At 41.9% G+C, this 24,274-nt stretch overlaps 1 protein-coding gene across 6 annotated transcripts in view; it reads right to left on the bottom strand.

Moving 5' to 3' along the window:
• Nucleotides 1-255: 255 nt before the first annotated feature.
• The window catches only part of TUFT1 (tuftelin 1), a 52,535-nt gene continuing 28,516 nt past the window's right edge, over nt 256-24,274 (bottom strand). For 4 of the 6 annotated variants that reach the window (XM_004451730.4, XM_004451733.3, XM_004451729.4 and 1 more), the window contains 6 exons: nt 6,924-7,052; nt 6,258-6,352; nt 4,260-4,365; nt 3,367-3,450; nt 2,385-2,485; nt 256-1,801 (listed from right to left, as the gene is read on the bottom strand). In XM_004451730.4, coding sequence (XP_004451787.1) covers nt 1,738-1,801; nt 2,385-2,485; nt 3,367-3,450; nt 4,260-4,365; nt 6,258-6,352; nt 6,924-7,052 — 579 coding nt within the window. In that variant the 3' untranslated portion in view covers nt 256-1,737. The remainder of the gene's footprint in view (nt 1,802-2,384; nt 2,486-3,366; nt 3,451-4,259; nt 4,366-6,257; nt 6,353-6,923; nt 7,053-24,274) is intronic. The other 2 variants (XM_058309641.2, XM_004451731.4) reach the window with 1 other exon arrangement.

Raw genomic sequence — 24,274 nt, 5'->3', positions numbered from 1 at the left:
ACTATTGGACAATAATTCCTGTAGTCTAAGCCAACCGGTTCTGTGGTATTTGTCATAGCAGTCCTAACAAGCTAAGGTAAGAGGGGACATTCTAACTCGGAATGCCACAGAGTCCTCAAGTCACAGCATTTGGGATGCTTGGACCACACCTTCCCGATGGGACAAGAGCATGGTGGCCATCTTCAAGAGGCACTGAAATTATGTTCTTTCATCCTCCCCCAAAAGTGAAAAGAAATCAGGCTGCAAGCTCAAAGAGACATGTTAACAATTTATTAAATTCACCATACAAAGAAGATGCCACAGGAAAAGATATCACAACTAGAGGGGACCAGGGAGATCATCTGGTCCATACTCCTCCTATTTTATAAATGAGGAAACTGCCTGAAGTCCCGGAATGCCATTATGCATAAGGCAGGATGAGAGCCCAGTCCTCATACATAGAGACACACAGACTTAAGGCTTCCGGTTGTGAGCCAGCTGGAACTTAAAGGCGTAATCCTTGTTTCTTTTTAATTGTTCTTTTTCCAGTCTCTGGTGCTTATCTCCTTCTTAGGCTGAAGGAAGGGCCCTAAAGAAAACGCAGTGAGCTTCAGGGTCACTCCAAGCCAGAATAGCAGATTGATACAGAGCAGAGGTGTGCAGGGGGGTAAGGGAAGAGTTCAGCCTGTCCCCAGAAGAGTCCTGATGGTCCTCTTCCCCTGCCAAATAGCACACTTTAGACCCCAATACCTTAGGGAAAATACACTAGTTTTATTGAGATACAAATCGGGTATGGAGGAGGAAGAGAAAAAAAGGAGGTCAAAGAAATAGAAAGGTTTATAACAATGGCATTATGAAATCACCAAGTCCAGTGGGAACACTCTTTTCCCAGTTTCAAGCAAATCCAAACACCACAAGAGAAGGCTGCGAGCTTTGGTATAAATCAATTGCCAGATGTAAGCAAAAACACCAATAACTTAGTAAAATAAATATAACTGGGGCTTTGCGAGGACAGCTGTAACCCAGGCAAAACATAATTTTAGGTTTTAGGTCAGGAAGACTGAGATGGACCTTGTGCTATACCTGAGGGAGAAACCCTAAGAAATGCCAGGAGTCTTCGCAGCAGAGAGAAGTCATACGAAACTCTTTGCAGCCTTTGAGAATCTTTCTGCTAAAAGCCACTCCCTGAACGTACATTCTCTTCTCCCCCAAAAAAGGCGGCTGTTCAGCCCAGGTTTAGTCCAGGTAGCCCCTCTGTCTATCTGTAGGAGGCCAGGTCAGCATGGCCTGAGGGCAGAGCAAGGAGAAAAACAAACAGCTTGTTGCTAACAACTGAGTTGTGTTTGCAAATTCCCCCGGGGGACTGTCCGATCATCCCTGTCTCCACTTACAGGGCCGAGGCAGCTCTTCTCATCGTTTCCAGCCAGAGAAGGACCTGGCTTTTAGGGCAGCTGAACTCCGGTCTACAAGAGAAGGGAGGCTCTTCTACAGAGGAAAGCAGGAACTGTGATAATAAGATACTGTCCTGCTCCTACTGGCAGGACAACTTCTACCAAAGGGCTGCGGCATCCAGGAGGTGCTCATCCTCCTCCTGCTCAGCAGATGGAGGAGAGGCGTTTGGAAATGGGACACATGCACCGGAAGCCCTGAGCGCAGCCAGGGAAGTCAGGAAGGCAAGAGTCAGTGCGAACAGCCTACAAGGGTGGTGGGCTTCTCCCAGGCGAGAGGCAACAGCGGCAGTGTCCATCTCCATGCGGTTCATGTTTCCACCACTCGGATGAGAGGCATGGGCCGAGGGCTGGGGGGCTTGGAGATCCTGATGCTGAAAAGAAAGTTACAAACGCTGAGTGCCTTGTTGCCGCCTCGTTGTCAGAGCCTCCCCTCCACATCTGCCCCTGAAATCCCACTTCAGGGCTGGCTGATCTCCTGGGGTCCAAATGCTTTGATACAGTAACTGCAGGTGACATCTAAGAGAAGACTTGGGGCGGGGTACCTCTGTCTGGTGGCAGAGGCAATAAAAAGAGCGGGGGGCAACTAAACAACTGAGAAAAAGGGTTACAGCTGTGAGTCTGAAATTTTTCAAGAGCTTAGATCTTTTTTGTGTATCTTTTGGAAACAAAAGATCCTTAGAAATATGAATATATCATTCATGCACAATTGTTGCATACTACTTCAGGGGTTCACATACCTCCGGAAGTCATTCACCGACCTCTTTGGAGTCGCGGTGTCAGGCTCTACTCTAACTAGGTTAGAAAATGGTTCTGGTGGAGAATGGGTCAGATCAGAGACCAAGAGAGCAAAGTAGGACTCAAGAGCCTTGTCCTTGCCCGAGCACTACATCTTTTGCATAACTCTGTCTCTCCTTCACTTCCTACCTGGACCCCACTCCACACACACTCACGTACCTGCCCGGGTTCTCTGTCTTGGCCCGGGCCTGGGTGCTGAAATTGCCACGACTGATTTGTTTTTCAATCAGGTGTTCCATCCGTTCATGCATCTCTAAATTCTGTAATACAAGCTATAGGGTTAGGATTGGCCTTCTTCTGGATTGCCATTTGTCCCGCTCAGCCAGCTCATCCTGGTCTCTCCATCTCCGTCTACGTGCTGCTGCTGCCCCTGTCATTGCCACACTCCACCAGGACACCCTCTCCCCTATCCACAGTGCTCTCTTCCTCAAGGATATGTTCTCCCAATAACTCTGTGCAACGCTGACCATTTCCTATAAACCCTGTAGATACATTTCCTGTAGATAACTTCTTGCAGTCAGTTGGGACATTTACTTGCCCCTGTTGATATGCTATTCCAGAGGTCTTTTCCTTAGAAGTATTTAATCTCCAACTCTAGACAACAAACTCCCTGAAGATAAACAACCCTACATCCCATTTCTTTGTATCTCCCTCACTATAAGGGATCTTCACAGAGTGGCTGCAAAGGAATCTTCAGGTAGTCAATAAATGGGAAGGGCTCTGCAGCAAAACAGAAATTAAGCTAGGAAAACAATTCAATAGCTAATCAAGCCCACACCTCAGCCACAGAGAAGACTCCACCTAGAAAATGCCTCCTTTCTTCAAGGCCAGCTCCATTGCCAGCTCCTCTGCACAGCTCAAGCGGTCGGAATTCAGGGCTCGCCTCCATGCTGCCACAGCATGGGGTGTGTACAACGATGACATGGCCCTTGAGTGCAGGAACAGTTCTTACCCCTGTCAGCAACTCCTCAGAGGTTCCCAGAAAATGTCTGCTCAGTTGAACTGAAGAGCAATCAACCATCCCAGACACTCATGTCCAAGTGCAGCCAGACAGGACCCACCCTCTCAATAGCCTTCCCTTAAGTCCAGTCTTCCCTTGAGAACCCTGCTCCCCTTCCCAGGGGCTGCCCAGCGCATGCACCTCTGCCTCCAGATAGGCGACTTTCTCCTTGAGCTCCTGGATGGTCCCATCCTTTGACTGGATCACTGCTTTTGAATTCTGAAGCTGCAAAGATGTGGGAGACACTGGAGCTCATTTTGAAATGACTCATCACACACTCATCAAACTCTGCCCCAGCTGCTAAAGCCAGCAGAGAGGAAAGGCAAAGCTTTGCACCCCTCATGTGACTTACTTGCTTTTCAACAAAAGCCTTTCTAAGTCAATGTTTAACTCTTGGTTACCATAGGAATGGAGGGTATGAGAGGTACAGCACCCTGATAATCCAAAATAATGGATGATACAAAACCATTCCATTTGGTTTTAGGTACTGAGGATTTATTGAGTGCTTACTGTATGAGAGACTGTTTTAGACAATGGGAAACATCCATGAACAAAACATAAATATCCTAGCCCTCAAGGACCGACATGCAGCAAACATGCTTTCCCAATCAGGACGTCTTAGGTTCTCAAAACAAAATGGCATATCCTGGTTGTGATAAAGTTCAGATGGGGGAAGACAGAAAATTGCCCAGGAGGCACAAAGGTTGATAATCTGTATACAGACAATTGAGTTTATTGTGACTCAACTACTCATTTACTAGCACTCCTCACAGATGTGTATAAGAGAATAACTTTTTCCTCCTTTTCCCACTAGAAAACAGAAGCCAAAAAAAGTAGGAGAAAGATGAGAGAAAAGCAAGTCCCAATAATCCAAACTCTAGTAACTGGAAGCTACCTATGTTTAATGGGAAACCAGGAGTTATAAAAACCAAGCTCCCTAGGAGAAGAAATAAATAAAGGTGAAGATTCGACAGGAAAATAAGGGTTAGTCTCAATGGGTAATCCAAGGCCAATTAAGACCTGACTTGGCTTACCTGCTCTATCATTTGCCGGACTTTTCGCTGCTGGCTCTTAAGCATGTCATCCAAGTGGTGGATCTTCTCCCGCAACCCAGCCACCTCCTTTTCCAGGTTAGCCGCTCTGGGGATAAAGACCCAAAAGCTGAGACAAAAAGAAAAGATGCCTTCTCACAGTCACACGAAGAGCCTTGGACTTGAACTTTCCATCAGCTGTGATTCCCTCCACCTAATACCCAGTGGGATGCCCTAAAGAAAAGGTGTCCCACCATAGAATGGTACATCGGAAGCATCATCAGAGCTCTTCCAGTCCAAATGAGGGAAATGAGGCTCAGAAAGGTTAGAAGGGAGAAATCATTCTGGATAGCTCCCAAGGGCAAAACCAGAGCCAGAGGGTAGATGTTTGAGGGAAGCAGTTTCTATCCTAACACAGGGAAAACTGCTCTCAGTATTAAACAGAGAAAAAGCAGGTGGCCTCATGAGCAAGGAGCCCCCTATAAAAGGAAAGAGTCAAGTAGGAGTTGGGATTATTACACCCAATACCACCAAGCTGTGGACAGGGATTTTATCCGAAGGGAGGTAGGATTTTGAGGATCCTTAAAGCCTCCTCGCACAATTCAATTTTATGTCTCCTGACTCCTAGATCACTGCTGCTTCCTGTGTATCTTCTAGGCTAACTGGGCCAAATCCCTGGAGGCCAGGTCACAGGGGAGAATGTCTGGGAGCTCAGACTATTGATGAAATGCTTGTACCAACTACTTCCCGGTTCTGCCTGAGGAAGGTGACAAGTGCATGCTGCTAGAAGGTGGACAGTTCTTGGCAAGGCAATCAGCCCAACATCCTTCCTAAACTTTAACTTTCTGGATGTCTATGCTCAGTCTCCAAAGCCTATTTCCTTTTATTTAGAACATCAGTATGTATAATGCACAGCTATCACTCGCCTTTCTTAAGCCTCAGCTTGGATGATCTTGTCCTTTTTGTTTCTCCCCCCGCTCTCCTCTCTCAGTCACCTGGAACACTCTATCACAGAGGAAGAGGGAGGGTGGAGTAATTTCAAGTAATTCTGATGTGAAGTTGTCAGGAAAAGGCTACAATAAGATGTCTAAGTTTTCTTCCACGCCAGGAAGGCCTAGATCTAGGTTATCTCAAAGAGGAGATAAGGGCCCCAGAAGACAGAGAGGTTCCGGAAGGTAAGAACCATGTCATGTTAACCTTGGACGTCCCAGCAGCCAGTGCAGTATCTAGTCCTACTCCTTAGTAGGACTTTAAGGCAATGTCTGTTGAAAACCAAAAGAGGGCCAAGTTATACCATGAAGATCAGACCCTATATGCTTATTTGAGAACTTATTTATTAACTGTCAACAGCAAAAAGAATTTCCAAATTCCTAAAGGTCCAGCCGTTCTTTGGCTGTGCGGGCTTCACTGGCCTGGGGCCTCTGATCCCTTCTGATCTCAGGGAATTTGCAAAATCCTCTAACCTTGGAGTTAGAAAGGATCTTGGAGAGCCCCTGAATGTCACTGCTGACAGGCAGTTCTTAGTTTCTATCAGAACCATTTCGAGTACCAGAAGTTCAGGATCTCCTCGTGTAGCCGCTCACTCTATTTTTTGTCAGCAAGGCTGGTACGGAAGTTGACCAATTTTTACCCTAAAAGAGTTCACGGCTGAGTTTTGTTTTGGGGGGGAAGAACCTGGAGTGTAATATATTCAATGTAATAATCTGTGGGATGATGTACTGCAGCATCAGATGCTTTGCCAAGTCTCACCTGACCTTGGCTTTAAAACTGTAAAAGCCTTTACTTTAGGTTACCGCTCCATGGAAAATGACTCCCCAGAGACGGCAGCCTCCCAAACAGTATCTCCCTGGGTAGGGCCCCACCCTGAGCAAGCGCAGTGAGTCAGAGCTGGGAGATCTGATGTCAGCACTGGCTTCTTCCCCGGTTCTGGCCACCATGGCAGCTGCGTGGCCCGCCTGCCCCAACCTGCACCTCAACTGCACAGAGAACAACAGCCCTTACTTTTCCTGATCTGCTCGGCAATCAGTGCTCTTGCTCCGAAGTTCCTCCAGGGCTGTGTCCCCCTCCCTGACCTTCGCCAGTAAGGCCTGATGCTCCTGAGTGGGCCAAAGGAAGGAAAATCTGGAGTGAGGGGATGGCACCAATTTCTGAGTCTGGAGTAAGATGAGCACTAGGGCTGAGACTAAGCCCTGCAGGGTCTGGACAGCTGCCAAAGAGCAGCCGGCCAAGCTGGTTCGATGGCATCCTCCCTGTCAGGGATAACCCTTCCCACCCTCAGCACACAGAAACTTCCCAACCTCACCCAGTCTCCCAGAGGAGAGCCTGGCCCTGCGGTACCCAGGCCCACCTGCCAGCTATGGCTGCCAACCCCTGAGGAAACAGGCCAAGCGTCTTCTTAAGGGCAGTCTTCAAGCCCAAAAGGGGCAGCTGTTCAAGAACCCGACTAAAACGGAAATGGGTTTCAAGTCCAGTTGGGGAAGGCCAGTGTTAGAGGCGAGAAAGACCTTCTCATTCCTTAAAAGCTAAAAGGTATTCAAAGGCATTTGCTGTAAAGTGTTCTTTTCTGCAGCTTCTTGGAAAGGTAGCGTCTCAGCAATTGTCCTGGTCATTCCTTGGGCCCCTTCCAGCCCGAGTCTAGGAACTGAAAAGCAAGACTCCAACATTTACCATCTCCATCCCTGACAAGCGCCTCTGTAGCTCTCCGACTTCTGTGTCTTTCTGCTCCACTCTGTCCTCTGCTCTCCGAAGGGCCACATTACTCTCTTCTGCTTCTCTCTGGTATCGGCTGAGTGTCATCTAGGACATGGGATGGGGACATGTTAAATGGAGTGATAAAAGGGCACACATGGATATAAACCTTTGAAAAGACCTCAGGAGCCAGGGGCAGCTCTGGAGCAGTGATGGGAGAAAGGAGTCAGCTCTGTTGTACACGCTGCCACCTCCCATTCGCTGATCTAGGACCACCTCGGAGGCCTCTGCAGACTGACCCTATTCCCACAGTTAACTGGCATACAATCGATTAAGCACCACTTTAAAGTGACACCTGAAACTCACAAGCACCAGTTTTCAGATGGCCTAATTCTTCCACATCCCCACCGATCCACCAAGGCCACCCAAGCATAACCCAATGCAGTGGCTTTCTGTCTAATTCAAAAGCAAATAATCCAGGGGAGGATATCTCCAGGCCCTTCCTTCTGTTTCTCCAACTCTTCCTATCCTTATGTCAAACAATATTGAAGCCCACTTACAAAAGCTAAAATGGCATCTGGAAAGGCTACTAAGATCAAGAGGAATTTGTCCTTTATCAAAGATGAGAAACCAGTTTGGAAAGGACAGAAGCAGAATTTTAGAACTAGGAAGGCTTTCTGATCTCACTTCTTTCCTCCCACCTGTCCCTTGCCACCTCCTACTCATCCTTCAGGCCTTAGATTAGACACCCAGGGAGCCTTTCAAGCCTAGTGTGCCCTTCCTTTATGTGCCCACAGAGGACAGCAAGGTCCTTTGCTCTCATTGCACTTATCGGATCTGCCTGGTTACTTGTGTGCACCCCCCAGTAGGCTGCCAGCTTTGTGGTGGCAGAGACCGTGAGCACTATTACATTTTCAGAGCTCACCACAGTACTCAGCACTCAGTAACTGCTCAATAACTGTGAATGGAATAGGTTTTCATCTAGTCCAACCTACTCCTTCCAAAGGAGAGAGGTCAACTGATCTATTCGACATTCACAGCTAATGACAGAGTCAGCACTAAAATCCAGTTTCTCCTCCATCCATTGCAATGCTCCCAAAAATATCCCATATTGACTCCCCAACTGCTTACTGAAAAAGGATCCAGTAACCTCTGGAAAGCCTAGCCAGCCCTGGGAAAACAGAATGCCAGGAACCAGTTTGTCCAGCTCTTCCCAAAGTCAGAATCAGGGAAGAGAAAGCAAAGCACAGGCTATAAGCAATGGGATGTGTCCATGCTGCATGTCCTTCCAGGCAGCTTGCAGCCAGTAGAATGGGAAACCTAGGCTTAATGGGAGGTTATTTTCATGGTAATTGATGAGCTTGACCTTACTACCTGCAAGTTCAGAAAAGGAGACAAGAGAGGCTAATTCACTAGGAGTGACCAAGAAAGGCCCTGGAATAACCCACACTAGCCTGAAACCAGCCAGCCCCATGGACAGGAATGGAATTTGAAGACCAGGCCTCTCATTTCTGCACAGAAACAGTGGGATGCCTGGGAGGGGGAGGTGTGCGGGACACAACGGGATCACAGTGTTTATGAGGCCATTGTCTGATCCCGGTCTCGTACCATTTATCACAGTTAAAAACCCAGTCTCCTCTTTCACATCTGTCTCTGTAGCTCCAACCAGCCCTGCCCCAAAGGAATCCCTATGTGCCAAACCACTCCAATTGTGGGAGCAACCCAAGGAACACCTCCATTGCGGTGGGGTAAAAGAGCAGCCCTTTCTAAACCATGGGCCTGTGGCTGCAGCTGTGCCAGTTGGGCCTTGGGTTTGCTAGCAGGGGCTAGAGGAGACCTCCTGGGGCACTGAGGCTGAAACCAACAAGTACTTGTCAAAAGTTTACAGCTTCAAAATGCCTCTCAAAGCAGAAACTTCTTCCCAAAATGCACAACCTGGTCAGGGCTACAGCTGTTCTGTTCTCCTACAAGAGGGTAAAGAACAGCTGGTTGAGAAGCTGATACATCACTAAGCAAATTATCCAAATTGTGGAATCTGAAACAGTCTGTATCTGTGAAACTTCTTTATCGCATAGCTACCTCCTTCTGAGAATACAACTTAAACTTATGATTATCCTAAATCCAAAATATTTAGGAAAGGAAAACCTGCTTGCTAAAACTAGTTACTTAGAAAAATATAAGATATCTTACATGTTTAAAATCCTAATAAAGAGCTTTCATGTACATTATTAACTCACTCAATATGTGCACCAAATTTATGAGGGATATTTATTTCACGGCCCTTTTTTACCAAAATGGAAAGTGAGGCTCACAGAGGTTCAATTACTTTGTCAAATTAAACTTCAACTAATCTCCAGGCAGTTTCTCATTCTCAATACTTTCTTCCTTACCCTCAATTCTCCTCTCCAAAATTCACTCTTAGTCCCATGAAGAGAAGAGTTTAGGCTTGTCTAAGCTCTTTCCCACAGCTCCCTGCAAACCTGTACATTCTAAGTTTTTAACTCCCTATTCCCTCCCACTACCCCATCCCCTGGTAATCTATATTCTAGATTATTCTGACACTATGCATTTGCTTATTCTAATCATTTCATATCAGCAAGATGATACAATATTTATACTTTTGTGTCTGGCTTATTTCACTCAACATGATTTCTTCAAGGTTCACCCTTGTTGTCACATGTATCAGGACTTCATTCATTTTTACAGCCAAATAATATTTCATTGTATGTACATACCATATTTTTTTACTCCATTCATAAATGGTTTCATAAGTGGATTGGGTTGCTTTCATCTTTTGACAACTGTGAATAACTGTAAACATGCAAAAATATCTGTTTGACACTCTGCTTTCAATTCTTTGAGTATGTATCTCAAAATGGGGTTGCTAGGTCATATGGTAATTCTGTACCTTCTGAGGAACTATTGAACATTTTTCCTCAGAGGCTATAGCATTTTATATTCCCACCAGCCATGAATGAGTGCTCATATTTCTCCACATACTCTACAACACATATAATTTGTTTGTTTTTTTTAATAGTAACTATTCTAGGGGGTATGAAATGGTATCTCATTGTGGTTTTGATTTGCATTTCCCCAATGGATAATGATATTGAGCATCTGTGCTTGTTTAGCCACTTGTAGATCTTGTTGGAGAAACGTCTATTCAAATGCTTTGCCCATTTTTAAATTGGGTTGTTTGCCTTTTTGTTTAGTTGAAGGATTTCTTTATATATTCTGAATATTAAACTCATGGAATAGGTGGTTTCCAAATATTTTTCCCATTTTATAGGCTGTCGTTTTACTTTCATGATAAAGTCCTTGAAGCACAAAAGTTTCTAATTTAATGAGGTCCCATTTATCCATTTTTTTCTTTTTTGCTTGTACTTTGGAAATAAAGTCTAAGGAAACATTGCCTGACACAAGGTACTGAACATGCTCCAGGTGTCTCAAACTCATAGTCTATAAATTTTAGAGTTCTGACTCTTATATTTAGGTCTCTGATCTATTTTCAGTTGATTTTTACATATAGTGTAAGGTAGAAGTCCACCTTTATTCTTTTGTAAACAGATCCAGTTTTCCCAGCATCATTTGTTGAAGAGATTATTTTTTCTCAATTGAGTAGTCTTTGCCCCCTTGTCAAAAATAGTTGGACATAAATGTGAGGGCTGATTTGTGAGAGCTCAACTTGATTCCATTGGTCTATACGCTGTACTTGTGCCTATACCATGCTGTTCTGATTACTGTGGCTTTGTAGTAAGTTCTAAGGGTGGGAAGTATGAGATCTCCAATTTTGTTGTTCTTTTTCAAGATGGCTTTGGCTATTTGGGGTCTCTTGCCCTTCCATATAAATTCGATGATTGGCTTTCCCATTTCTGCAAAGAAGGTTGTTGGATTTTTTTTTTTTTTTTAGGAGGCACTGGGGACTGAACCCAGGACCTCATACAGGGGAAGCAGGCACTCAACCACTGAGCTATACCTGCTTCCCAATGAGAGGTGGTTTTTTCATGTTTGTTTGTCTTTAGGAGGTACCAGAGATCAAGCTGGGACCTCGTACATGGGAAGCAGGCATTCAACCAACCATTTGACTATGTCTCCTCCCCAGGTTGTTGGAATTTTGACTGGGATTGCAATGAATCTATAAAGCACTTTGGGTAGAACTGACAGTTAACAATATCTAGTCTTCCAATACATGAACATGGAATTGTCCTTCCATTTATTTAGGTCTTCCTTGATTTTGTTAAGCAATGCTTTGTAGCTTGCTGTGTACAAGTCCTTTACACCCTTGGTTAGATTTACTCTTAGATATTTGATTCTTTTAGTTGCTATTATAAATGGAATTTATTTTTTCTTGATTTCTTCTTCTAATTGTTAACCACTAGCAATAGAAACACTACTGATTTTGGGTTGTTAATTTTGTATCCCACCACTTTAGAGTTCACTTATTAGCTCTAAGAGCCTTGGTGTGGATTTTTTTTTTTTTCTTGGTGTGGATTTTTAAGGATTTTCTTTATATAGTATCATCATCTGCAAACAGGGAAAGTTTTAGTTCTTCCTTTCAATTTGGATGCTTTTTCTTTTTCTTACCTAATTGCTCTGGCTAGAACTTCCAGTACAGTGTTGAATAACAGTGGTGATAGCAGACATCCTTGTCTCATTCCTCATCTTAGATGGAAAGCTTTTAGTCTTTCACCATTAAGAATGACATTAGCTGGGGGTTTTCATATATGCCTTTCTCAAGTGGAGGAAGTTTCTTTCTATTCCTAGTTTCCTAAATTTTTATCAAGAAGAAGTGTTCAATTTTGTCAAATGACTTTCTGCATCAATCAAGACGATCACGTGGTTTTATTCCTTTACCGTATTAATGTGGTGCATACATTAACTGATATTCTCATGTTGACTCACCCTTGAACTGGGCTAAATCCTACTTGATTACGGTTTTATAACTCTTAATGTGTTTTGGATTTGGTTTGCTAGTATTTTGTTGAGGATTTCTACATCTATATTCATAAGAGATACTGGTCTGTAACTTTTTTTTTTTAAGATTAATTAATTTATTTCTCTCCCCTTCCCCCCCCCCCAGTTGTCTACTCTCTGTGTCCATTCACTGTGTGTTCTTCTGTGACCGCTTCTATCCTTACCAGTGGCACTGGGAATCTGTGTTTCTTTTTGTTGCGTCACCTTGTTGTGTCAGCTCTCCATGTGTGTGGTGCCATTCTTGGGCAGGCTGCACTTTCTTTCGTGCTGGGCAGCTCTCCTTCTGGGGCATACTCCTTGCGCATCCCCTATGCGGGGGACACCCCTGCGTGGCACGGCACTCCTTGTGTGCATCAGCACTGCGCATGGGCCAGTTCCACACGGGTCAAGGAGGCCCGGGGTTTTAACCGCAGACCTCCCATGTGGTAGCTGGACACCCTATCCATTGAGCCAAGTCCGCTTCCCTGTAACTTTCCTTTTTTGTGGTATCACTATCTAGCTTTGGAATGAGGGTGATCTTGGCCTTGTAGAATGAACTAGGGAGTGGTCTCTCCTTTTTAATTTTTTTGTAAGAATTTGAATAACACTGGTATTAATTCTTCTTGGAATGTATGGTAAAATTTCCCTGTGAAGCCATAAGGTCCTGGGCTTTTCTTTGAGGGGAGATTTTTTTTTTTGGGGGGGGGAGGGCAGTTTTTTTTTAAAGAGAAGTTGTGGGTTTACAGAACAATCATACATAAAATACAGGATTCCCTTATTCCATCCTATTATTAACACCTTGCATTTTGGGGAGGTTTTTGGTGACTAATTCAATCTTTTTTCTAGTTATTCATTTGTTGAGATCTTCTATTTCTTCTTGAATCAGTGTAGGTAGTATGCATGTTTCTAGGAATTTGTCCATTTCACCTAGGTTTTCTAATTTGTTAGTGTACAGTTGTTCATAGGATCCCTTACCGTCCTTTTTATTTTGTTGGGATCAGTAGTAATGTCCCCGTTTTCATTTCTGATTTCAGTCATTTGTGTCCTTTTTCTCTGTCAGCCTAGCTAAAGGTTGGGGCATTTTTATTGATCTTTTTGAAGAATCAACTTTTGGTTTTGTTGATTCTATTGTTGTTGTTTTTTAATTCTGTATTTCGTTTATCTCCACTCTAATTTTTGTTATTTTCTTCCTTCTGCTCACTTTGTATTTAGTTTTGCTCTTCTTTTTCTAGTTCCTCCAGTTTTAAGGCAGGTCTCTGATTTGTTTTCCTTTCTTCTTTTTTTAATATAAGCATTTAGAGTTACAAATTTCCCTCTCAGCACTATCCTTGCTGCATCCCATATGTTTTGGTATGGTATATTTTCATTTGCCAAGATATTTCCTCATTTTCCTTGTGATTACTCTTTAACCCATTGGTTGTTTAGAGTACATTGTTTAATTTCCACATATTTGTGAATTTTTTATTTCTCTGTTATTGATTTCTAGACTTATTGCATTGTGGTTGGAGAAGATACACTGTGTGATTTCGATATTTTTAAATTTATTGAGACTTGTTTGTGTCCTAAGACATGGTCTATCCTGTTAAATGATCCATGTGCAATTGAGAAGAACGTGAATGCTTTTTTTGTTAGATGGCATGTTCTATATATGTCTGATAGGTCTAGTTGGTTTTAGAGTATCATTTAAGCCTTGTATTTCCTTACTGAATGTCTAGATATTCTACCCATTATTGACAGTACTGAAGTCGTCTACTATTAATGTAGAATCAACTATTTCTCCCTTCAAATCTGTTAGTATTTGCTTTATATATCTTGGAGCTCTGTTGTTAGGTGTGTATATATTTATAATTGTTAGATCTTCTTGTTGGATTGACCCATTTATCAGTATATGATGGATGCCTTTGTCCCTGAAAACTCTTTTTGGCTAGGTCTATTTTATCTTATATTTGAATCACTATCCCAGAGTTCTTTTGGTCACTACTTGCACGGTGTATTTTTTCCATCCTTTCACTTTCAAGCTACTTAAGTCTTTGAATTTAAGGTAAGTTTCTTGTAGAAAGTATCTAATTGGGTCATACTTTTTTATCCATTCTGCCAATCTGACTTCTGATGGGAGAGTTGAATTCATTTAGTCTTATAGTAACTAGTTATAATGCAGGACTTTCCTCTGCCATTTTGCTATGTAGTCTTTGTAAGTTTTACCTACCTTTTCTGTCCCTCAATTCTTCCACTAATGCCTTCTTTCATATTTATTTGATTTTTTTTTTTTGGTATTGTACTGTTTTGAGTCTTTTCTCATTTTTATCTGGATATATATTTCAAATATTTCCTTGTGGTTATTATGGGTTAAAATTTAACATCACAAATTTTAACTCTAATATATTATTTGATACTAACTTGACTTCAATGCCCCCACCTTTTTTTATACTTGTTTCAAATCATATCTTTGTAACTTGTATGTTAAAAACCATAGGTTTATCATTACTTTCTATGCATTTGCCTTTTAGCACCTATAGGAAGTAAGGCGTTACATACCAAAAAATACAATACAGTAAGTACTGGCATGTTAAATTAACCAAATGGTTACCTTTACTGGAGGTCTTTATTTCTTTATGCTGCTTTGAACTGTCTAGTGTTCCTTCCTTTCAGTCTGAAGAACTCCCTTTAGCACTGTTTGTAGGGCAACAACAAACGTGTCACGGGAGTTCCAGAAGAAGAGGAGGGAAAAGGGGCAGAAAGAGTATTTGAGGGGGAAACGGACTTGGCCCAGTGGTTAGGGCGTCCGTCTACCACATGGGAGGTCCGCGGTTCAAACCCCAGGCCTCCTTGCCCCGTGTGGAGCTGGCCCATGTGTAGTGCTGATGCGCGCAAGTAGTGCCCTGCCACGCAGGGGTGTCCCCCGCGTAGGGGAGCCCCACGCGCAAGGAGTGCACCCCGTAAGGACAGCCGCCCAGCGCGAAAGAAAGTGCAGCCTGCCCAGGAATGGTGCTGCCCACACTTTCTGTGCCGCTGATGACAACAGAAGCGGAAGTGGACAAAGAAACAAGACGCAGCAAATAGACACAGAGAACAGACAACTGGGGGAGGGGAGGGGAATTAAACAAATAAATAAATCTTAAAAAAAAAGAGTATTTGAGGAAATAATGGCTGAAAACTTCCCAACTCTCATGAAAGAAATAAACTTATATGTCCAAGAAGTGCAGCATACCCCATCCAAAATAAATCCAATAAGACCTACTCCAAGACACATACTACTGAGAATGTCAAATGTCTAAGATAAAGAGAAAATTCTGAATACATCAAGGGAGAAGCAAACCATCACGTAAATAATGCACTTACAGTTATATCATTGAATATGCCTGAACTCAACTCCCCGATCAAAAGATACAGTCTGACAGAATGGATTAAAAAACAGGAGCCATCCATATGCTGCCTACAAGAGACTCACTTTAGACCCAGGGATACAAATCAGCTGAAAGTCAAAGGTTGGAAAAGGATATTTTACACAAACGGTAGCCAAAGAAGACTAGGGGTAGTTGTTCTAATATCAGACAAAACAAACTCTAAATGCAAAATAAATCTTTAAAAGAAGAAAGAAAAAGATTAGGGCAAAAATAAATGAAATAGGAGCAGATATGGCTCAAGCAGTTGATCGCCTGCCTACCACATGGGAGGTCTTGGGTTTGGTTCCTGGTACCTCCTAAAAAAACAAAAACAAACAACAAGCAAAAAAAATGATAAAACCAACTCAGGGAAGCCAATGTGGCTCAGTGGTTGAGGGCCAGCTCCTATATACAAGGTCTCAGGTTCAGTCTCCAGCCTGAGGCACCTCAGAAAAAAAATAATAAATGAAATAGAGAACAAAGAAACAATAGAGAAAATCAACAAAACCAAAATCTGGTTCTTTGAGAAGATCAAATTCCTAGAAACGCACAAGAAATACAAGAACTCAACAGCTAATTACATTTAAAGAGACTGAAAATCATTAAAAATCTCCCAATAAAGAAAAGTCCAGGACCAGATGGCTTCACAGGAGAATTCTATGAAGCATTTCAAGAAGAATTAACACCAATCCTGTTTAAACTCTTCCAAAAAGATGGGGGAGAGAAAATTACTCATCATATTTTACGAAGCCAATATCACCCTAATACCAAAGCCAGATAAAGATACAAGAAAAGAAAATTATAGACCAATCTCTCAAATGAACATAGATGCAAAAATTCTCACAAAATACTTGTGAATAGAATCCAAGAGCATATCAAAATAATTATACACCATGACCATATGGGATTTATTCCTGGTATGGAAGGGTGCATCCACCTAAGAAAATCAATTAATGTTATACACCACATTAACAAAGTTAAGGTAGAAAAACACATGACCATATTGATCAATGTAGAAAAGGTATTTGACAAAATCCAGCATCCTTTCTTGATAAAAACATTTCAAAAGATAGGAAAAGAAGAAAAGTTCCTCAATATGATAGAAGGCATATATGAAAAACACACAGTCAACATTATACACACTAGGGAAATGTTGAAAGTTTGCCCTCCAAAATCAAGAACAAGACAAGGATGTCTACTGTCACCAGTGTTATTCAACATTGTACTAGAAGTTTTAGCTAGAGCAATTAGACAAGAAAAAATAAATAAAAGGCACCCAAATAGAAAACGGGGATGTAAAACTCTCATTATTTACGGATGACATGATATTATATATTTAGAAAATTTTGAAATGTTTGACAAAGCTACTTGAGAATAAAGGGAAAAAAATACCTGATAATCTCAAAAAAAAAGCTACTTGAGCTAATAAACAAGTTCAGCAAAGTGGCAGGATACAAGATTGACATGCAAATATCAACAGCATTTAGGGAAACAGACTTGGCCCAATGGATAGGGCGTCCGCCTACCACATGGGAGGTCTGCGGTTCAAACCCCGGGCCTCCTTAACCCATGTGGAGCTGGCCCATGCGCAGTGCTGATGTGCACAAGGGGTGCCTGCCATGCAGGGATGTCCCCTGCATAGGGAAGCCCCGCGCAAGGAGTGTGCCCCGTAAGGAGAGCTGCCCAGCACGAAAGAAAGTACAGCCTGCCCAAGGATGGTGCCGCACACATGGAGAGCTGACACAACAAGATGACGAAACAAAAAGAAACATAGATTCCTGGTGCCGCTGATAAGGACAGAAGCGGTCACAGAAGAACATACAGCGAATGGACATAGAGAGCAGACAACTTGGGGGGGAGGGGAGAGAAATAAATAAAAAATAAATCTTAAAAAAAGTCAACAGCATTTCTGTATACTAGGTATTAAAACAATCTGATGAGGAAATCAGGAAAAAAATTCCATTTACAACAACAACAAAAAGACTCAAATACCTAGGACTCAATAGCAATATTCAGAAAACTACAAAACACTGCTAAAAGAAATCAAAGAAGACCTAAACAAATGGAAAGACATTCTGTGTTCATGAATTAGAAGACTAAATATCATGAAGATGTCAGCCCGACCCAAACTGATTAATTATAGATTCAATGCAATACTGATCAATTATTCCAACAGCCTATTTTACATAAATAGAAAAGGTAACTATCAAATTTATTTGGAAGGGAAAGTGCACATGAATAGACAAAAGCATTCTAAAAAAGAGCAACATGGGAGGAATTTCGCTGCCGGACCTTGAAACATATAAAACTACAGTGGTAAAAACTACAAGATAATGTATGGAAGACAGGGTGGAAAGAGGCGGAGTCTCTTAAATCCTATACCCAAAGCTCCAGCAACAAAAGAAAATATAGATCAATGGGACCTCCTTAAAATTAAACACCTAAATTTTGCACCTTAAAGGTCTTCGTCAAAATGGTGAAGAAGTAGCTGACTCAATGGGGGAAATATTTGGAAATTACATATCTGATAATGCTTTACTATCCATGATTATATAAAGAGACGCTACAATTCAACAATAAAAGATGAACAACACAATTAAAAAATGGGCAGAAGACTTGAATAGACATTTGTCCAGAGAAGAAACACAAATGGCAAAAAACAAACAAACAAACAAACCACATGGAAAAATGTTCAACATCAGTAGGAAAATGCAAATCAAAGCTGCAATGAGATATCATTTCACAAGTATCAGAAGGGCCAATATTGAAAAGACAGAGAAAACCAGCAAGATGGCAGCAGAGTAAGGAGCTCCCTAGAGTCAGCTCTTGCTACAGGGCAGTTACTAAACACCCAGAGCTATCTGGAGCTAGCCGAAGCGCCTGTTTGGGGGCTCCAGAGACCAGAAGAGCATCCTGCAACATCCTTGAAGAAATGGAAGGAGGAGACTGCCCATCAGCAGAGAAAATTCATAAAAAGAGCGCTCTGTGCCACAGAGGCCAGTGCCCATACCCCATTGGAGGCACAAACCGCCCCAGGAGCTATTCCATGGCTGGAACTGAAAGCTCCACTTCCCAAAAATGGGGTAGGAAGAGATGGCTGGACACCAACTTCAGCTACTGGTGAGTAAATTCGGCAGGTTAATGGATAATCCTAAGAACAGCTAAAGTTTGAACATGTCTAAGTCAGAAAGAGGCCGGTAGCCACCATCTTACCTCTACACCTGGCATGAGGGCAAGTGGGTGGACTGAAAAATCACACTGCTGGTAGGGAGAGGTTTCTTCCCATCCAGATCAGATTGCAGCTCTACCCGAAGCCCCAACCCCACCTCTGGCGGGGAGAAACCTGGGGAGACCTGCACCTGTCTCTCCAGGAAGTTACTGGCCAAGTCACAGAGGCCGGTGATTATCTTACTTTGGCAGCACAAGCTGCCCCAGGAGCTATTCTGTGGCTGGAATTGGAAGCTCCATTTCCCAAAAACAGGGGAGGAAAAGACAGTTGGCCACTGATTTCAGCTACTGATTAGTAGACTCAGCTGGCTAAGGCATAATCCTAGGAAGAGCTAGGGTGTGAATCTGTCCAAGTAGAAAGAGGCTGGTAGCCACCATTTTGACTCCACCCCCAACAAGAGGGGATGTCCCGATGACCGAAAATCACAGTAACGGTAGGAACCACTTACTTTCACCCAGATCAGCCTGCAGCCCTAGCCTAGGCTTCAGCCCCATCTATGACAGGGAGGAGGCTGGCAGGCCCTACACCAGCCTGTCCAGGTAACTGCAGGTACCTTTGGCTGGCACACACTGAATAATCAGAAGTCTACTGGACAACTGTGCTCATCTTGAACTCGCACTGCATAGACTGCTGCCCTCACTTGCAGCTCCATTTCAGCCACAGGCAGGGGAGAAAGGGTGTGAAGCCTCATCAGTCTCTCAGGGCAACTACAGTCTAGGCCTGCACGACTTGGATTATTCCACACAGCTATGACTCTGTCCCTACCCTGGGCAAAGGAGAAAGGTGGGAGATGCTTCATCAGTCCCTGGCACAATGAGGGCAGCTTGACCATCCACAGCTTATAGAACCAACTACATCCTACTACTACTGCACAACCAGCAGGGGAGAAAGAGCAGGAAGCCCTAAACTAAAGAGAAAAACTGCACTCAAAATAAATACTCTAGTAAGGCAGATGCCAAGACACCAACAAAAAATTACAATCCGCACCGAGCAGGAAGATATGGCCCAGTTACAGAACAAGATAAGCCTCCAGATGACATAAAGGAGTTGAGACAATTAATCATAGATGTTCCAACAAATCTCCTTAATAAATTCAATGAGATAGCTAAAGAGATTAAGGATATTAAGACGACATTGGATGAGCACAAAGAAGAATTTGAAAGCATACATAGAAAAATAGCAGATCTTTTGGGAATGAAAGATGCAGTAAATGAAATTTAAAAAAACACTGGAATTACATAGCACATTTGAGGAGGCAGAAGAAAAGACTGGTGAGCTTGAAGAAATGGCCTCTGAAAGTGAACATACGAAAGAACAGGTGAAGAAAAGAGTGGAAAAAAATTGAACAAAGTCTCAGGGGACTAAATGACAGCAAAAGATGTGCAAACATACATACATGTCATGGGTGTCCCAGAAGGAGAAGAGAAGGGAAAAGGGGCAGAAGGAATATCTGAAGAAATAATGGTAGAAAATTTCCCAACCCTATTGAAGGACATTGAAATCTATGTTGAAGAAGTACAACATACTCCCATCTAAAAAAATGCAAGTAGACCAACTCTGAGAGACATAATAATCAGAATGTCAAATGCCAAAGACAAAGCAAGGATTCTGAGAACAGCAAGAAAAAAGCAATGTTTAACATAAAAGGGATACTCAATAAGATTAAGTGCTGATTTCTCACCAGAAACCATGGAGGTAAGAAGACAGCGGTCTGATATATTTAAGATACTACAAGAGAAAAACTTCCAGCCAAGAATCTTATATGTGGCAAGACTGTCTTTAAAAAATGACAGTGAGTTTAGAATATTCACAGATAAACAGAAACTGAGGATTTCTAACCAAGAAGACCAGAATTTCTGGAAATACTTAAAGGGTGTGCTAGAGCCTGAAAAGAAAAGACAGGAGAGAGAGGCCTGGAAGAGAGTCTAGAAATGAAAATTACATCAATAAAAGTAACTACAAGTGTCAAAAGAGTGGGGAATATATGACAGATAAAACTCAAATATTCAGGAATAAACTTAACCAACAATGTAAAGCACTTGTATTCAGAAAACTGCAACTCACTATTAAAAGAAATTTTAAAAAGGCCTAAATAACTGGAAGAACATTCCATACTCACATACTGGAAGACTAAATATCATAAAGATGGCAATTCTACACAAATCAATATTCAGATTCAATGCAATCCCGATAAAAATTCCACCATCATTTTTTTTTTAGTTGAAAACATGATTATCAAATTTATTTGGAAGGGCAATGGGTCCTCAATAGCCAGAAATAGTTTAAAAAAGAAAAGCAAATTCTCATCTCCAGACTTTAAATCATATTGCCTAGCTATAGTGGTAAAAACAGCATGGTACTGCCATAAAGACAGATACACAGACCAATGGAAACAAACTGATGTTTCAGAAACAGACCCTCATATATATGGTCAAGTGATTTTTGACTAGCCTGTCAAACCCACACAGCTTGGGCAGAATAGTCCATTCAACAAATGGTGCTAAAAGAACTGGATATCCATAGCCAAAAGAAGGAAAGTGGACCCCTATCTTACACTTTCTCCAAAAATGAACTCAAAATCAATAAAAAACCTAAAAATAAAAGCAAGAACCATAAAGCTTCTAGAAGAAATTATAGGAAAATATCTTCAAGACCTGGTGGTTAGTGGTAGATTCTTAAAGGAGATAAGAGAAGGACTGAGAGGGACTACTGAAATTTAATGTATGTAGAAGTTTTAATTAGCTTTACTGTATACGTGTGGAAATGTATAGAGTGGATGGTAACACATAGTGAGTAACAGCTCGTATATAAATGGGGATGTGGCTGAAAATGATAGTCTAGGTATATAAATGCCAAGTGACAGAATGCTAAAGAATAATCTAGGAAATGAATAGCACAGTAAACCAAGAGGTGGATGAGAATTGTGGTTGATGGTACATATGCAAGAGTGGCCTTTTTGAGCTAGAGCAAATGTACATCACTACTGCAGGGTGATGGGAATGTGGAGAAGCATGGGAAAAATACAACTGGAGTGACCCATACTGTGGTTAGCGGTAATAATATGTTCTTGCATCTATGTGAAAGATGTACTGTGTTGATGATATTGGAGGAGTATGGAAAAAGTATGCCAAATGTACACTATGGATGTGGTAACAATCATATGATATTATCTTATCTGTAACAAATGTTCCACCACAGTGTGGTGTGTAGCTAGAGGGGTGTTGTTTGGGAATTCTGCATATGTGCGTGATTGTTTTATAAGTTTATAACTTCTGTCATAAAAAATATATTTAAAAAATAATAAGGTGGGTTTGGGGAAAAATACACCAAATGTAAGATAAGGACTATAATTAGTAGTAAGATTTTGACAATATTCTTTCATAATTTGTAATAAATGTCTCACAATAATGCAAGGCATTGGTGGAGGGTTGATGTATGGGACCCCTGTATGTTACGCATGTTTGCTTTGTAAGTTCACAACTTTTACTATACAGTTACTGTTTATGTATATTCATATATCAATGATATAAAGATAATAATAGGGTGGATTGGGGGAAAAATACTTTGGTTAGTAGTAAAATTTTGACAATGCTCATTAATTATTAGTTAAAAATGTTTAACAACAACGCAAGGTATAGGTGGTAGGGTGAGTTATGAGAGTCCTGTATGATGTTATATATGTTTGTTTTGTAAGTTCACAACTATTACCATACACTTATTGTTTATGTATGATTATGTATGAGTGATATATTTCAATAAATTTTTTTCAAAAATTAAAAAAAAAAAAGAACTATACATGTTGGAGAGAATATTGAGAGACAGGAATACTTATATTCACTGTTGATGGGAATGCAGAATGGTACAACCACTGTGGACGACTGTTTGGCAGTTCCTAAAGAAGCTGACTATAGATCTGCCATGTGACCCTGCAATACCACTACTGGGTATATACCTAGAAGAACTGAGAGCAGTGACACGAACATACATCTGCATACTGATGTTCACAGTGGTGCTACTCTCAATTGCCAAAAGTTGGAAACAACCCAGGTGTCCATCAACCAATGAATGGATAAACAAACTGTGGTGGGAAAACGGACTTGGCCCAGTGGTTAGGGCGTCTGTCTACCACATGGGAGGTCCGCGGTTCAAACCCCAGGCCTCCTTGACCTGTGTGGAGCTGGTCCATGGGCAGTGCTGATGTGCGCAAGGAGTGCCGTGCCACGCAGGGGTGTCCCCTGCGTAGGGGAGCCCCACGCGCAAGGAGTGCACCCCGTAAGGAGAGACGCCCAGCGCGAAAAAAAGTGCAGCCTGCCCAGGAATGGCGCAACCCACACTTCCCGTGCCGCTGAGGACAACAGAAGCAGACAAAGAAACAAGACGCAGCAAATGGACACAGAGAACAGACAACCAGGGGAGAGGGGGGAATTAAATAAATAAATAAATCTTTAAAAAAACAAACAAACAAATAAACTGTGGTGTATTCACACAATGAATTTATGCAGCTCTTTGAAGAAATGAAGTCGTAAAGTATATGACAACATGGATGAACCTGGAGGACATTACGTTGTGTGAAGCAAGCCAGACACAAAAGGACAAACACTGTATGAATGCACTACTATGAACTAAATATATTGTATAATTTCATGGAGTTAATAACTTAAATATGGGTCACCAGAAAATAGAATGAGGTTAGAGAATGGAAGCTGAGGGTTAACTTGTGCAGAATTGGTAAAATTTTATGTGTAAATCTTTGGAAATGAATAGAAAAGGTGAAAACCCAATATAATATTTGTAACTAGCAGTGCTTACATATGAGTATGAAAGTGATTGAAAGGGAAAGCCTAAGATCATGTATATTATTAGAAGGAAAGCTAAAAAATTTAACAGGGGACTGTACAGCATAGTGAAACCGCATGCAAAATATGAATATGGGTATTACTGCATATATGAGACTGGTTTTCTTTGAAATAGAACAAATGTATATTAATGATACACAATGTTAACAGCAGGCAAAAACACAACCAAAACAAACTATGGACAGTAGTGTATAGCAAGATATTAACAATCTTCCATTAAGGGTAAATGAAAAATAGGAAATATACTTAAGTGAAAGAAACTAGACAAAATGTCCTACACATGGTTTGACTCCATCTATAAAGAATCTAAATACAAATAAGAGAGACAGAGTGAGAATAGTAGCTTTGTACATCAGGGAAAGGATAGAAGGATTGAGAGGTGATTATTAAGGGGTTGAGTTTTTTGGTTTTTGTTTATATTATTAGAGGAATGAAATGCTCTAATATGGATTGAAGTGATGAATGCGCAAGTCCGTGAGTATATCAAATACCACTGATTGTACATTTTGGATGGATTGTACGCTTCATGAACATGTAACAATAAAACTGATTTTTTAAAAAAGTGAATATGACAGCACTAGTGTTTGTCTCATGGTTCCTTAGAGCCAGTGATTCTTATCTTGGTACCAAGACTTTTGAATCACCTGCTGACTCAATCCAGCTCCACTGCTCAACTTCACTAGAGCAGAGAATCAAGAGCTGACCTGGGAACTACAGCCCAGCCATGGACAGCAAACACTGTAAAAGTCCAGGAGATAGAAAAGCAGACAGGAGATGCCCAAGCCTTGAAGCCTTGCCTTTCCACTTTACGGCACCCAGCTATACAGGCAGGGAGCCAGAAAGGCAGGGAGCCCACGCTAAAAAAATCACCAGCACCCACACCAGCAGCCCAGCCCTTGGGGCACCTTC

Source organism: Dasypus novemcinctus, chromosome 13, assembly GCF_030445035.2.
Source record: "Dasypus novemcinctus isolate mDasNov1 chromosome 13, mDasNov1.1.hap2, whole genome shotgun sequence".
Lineage (NCBI taxonomy): Eukaryota > Metazoa > Chordata > Mammalia > Cingulata > Dasypodidae > Dasypus > Dasypus novemcinctus.
Note: the sequence above shows the minus strand (reverse complement) of the source record. Positions and strands in the feature narration are given on the sequence as shown.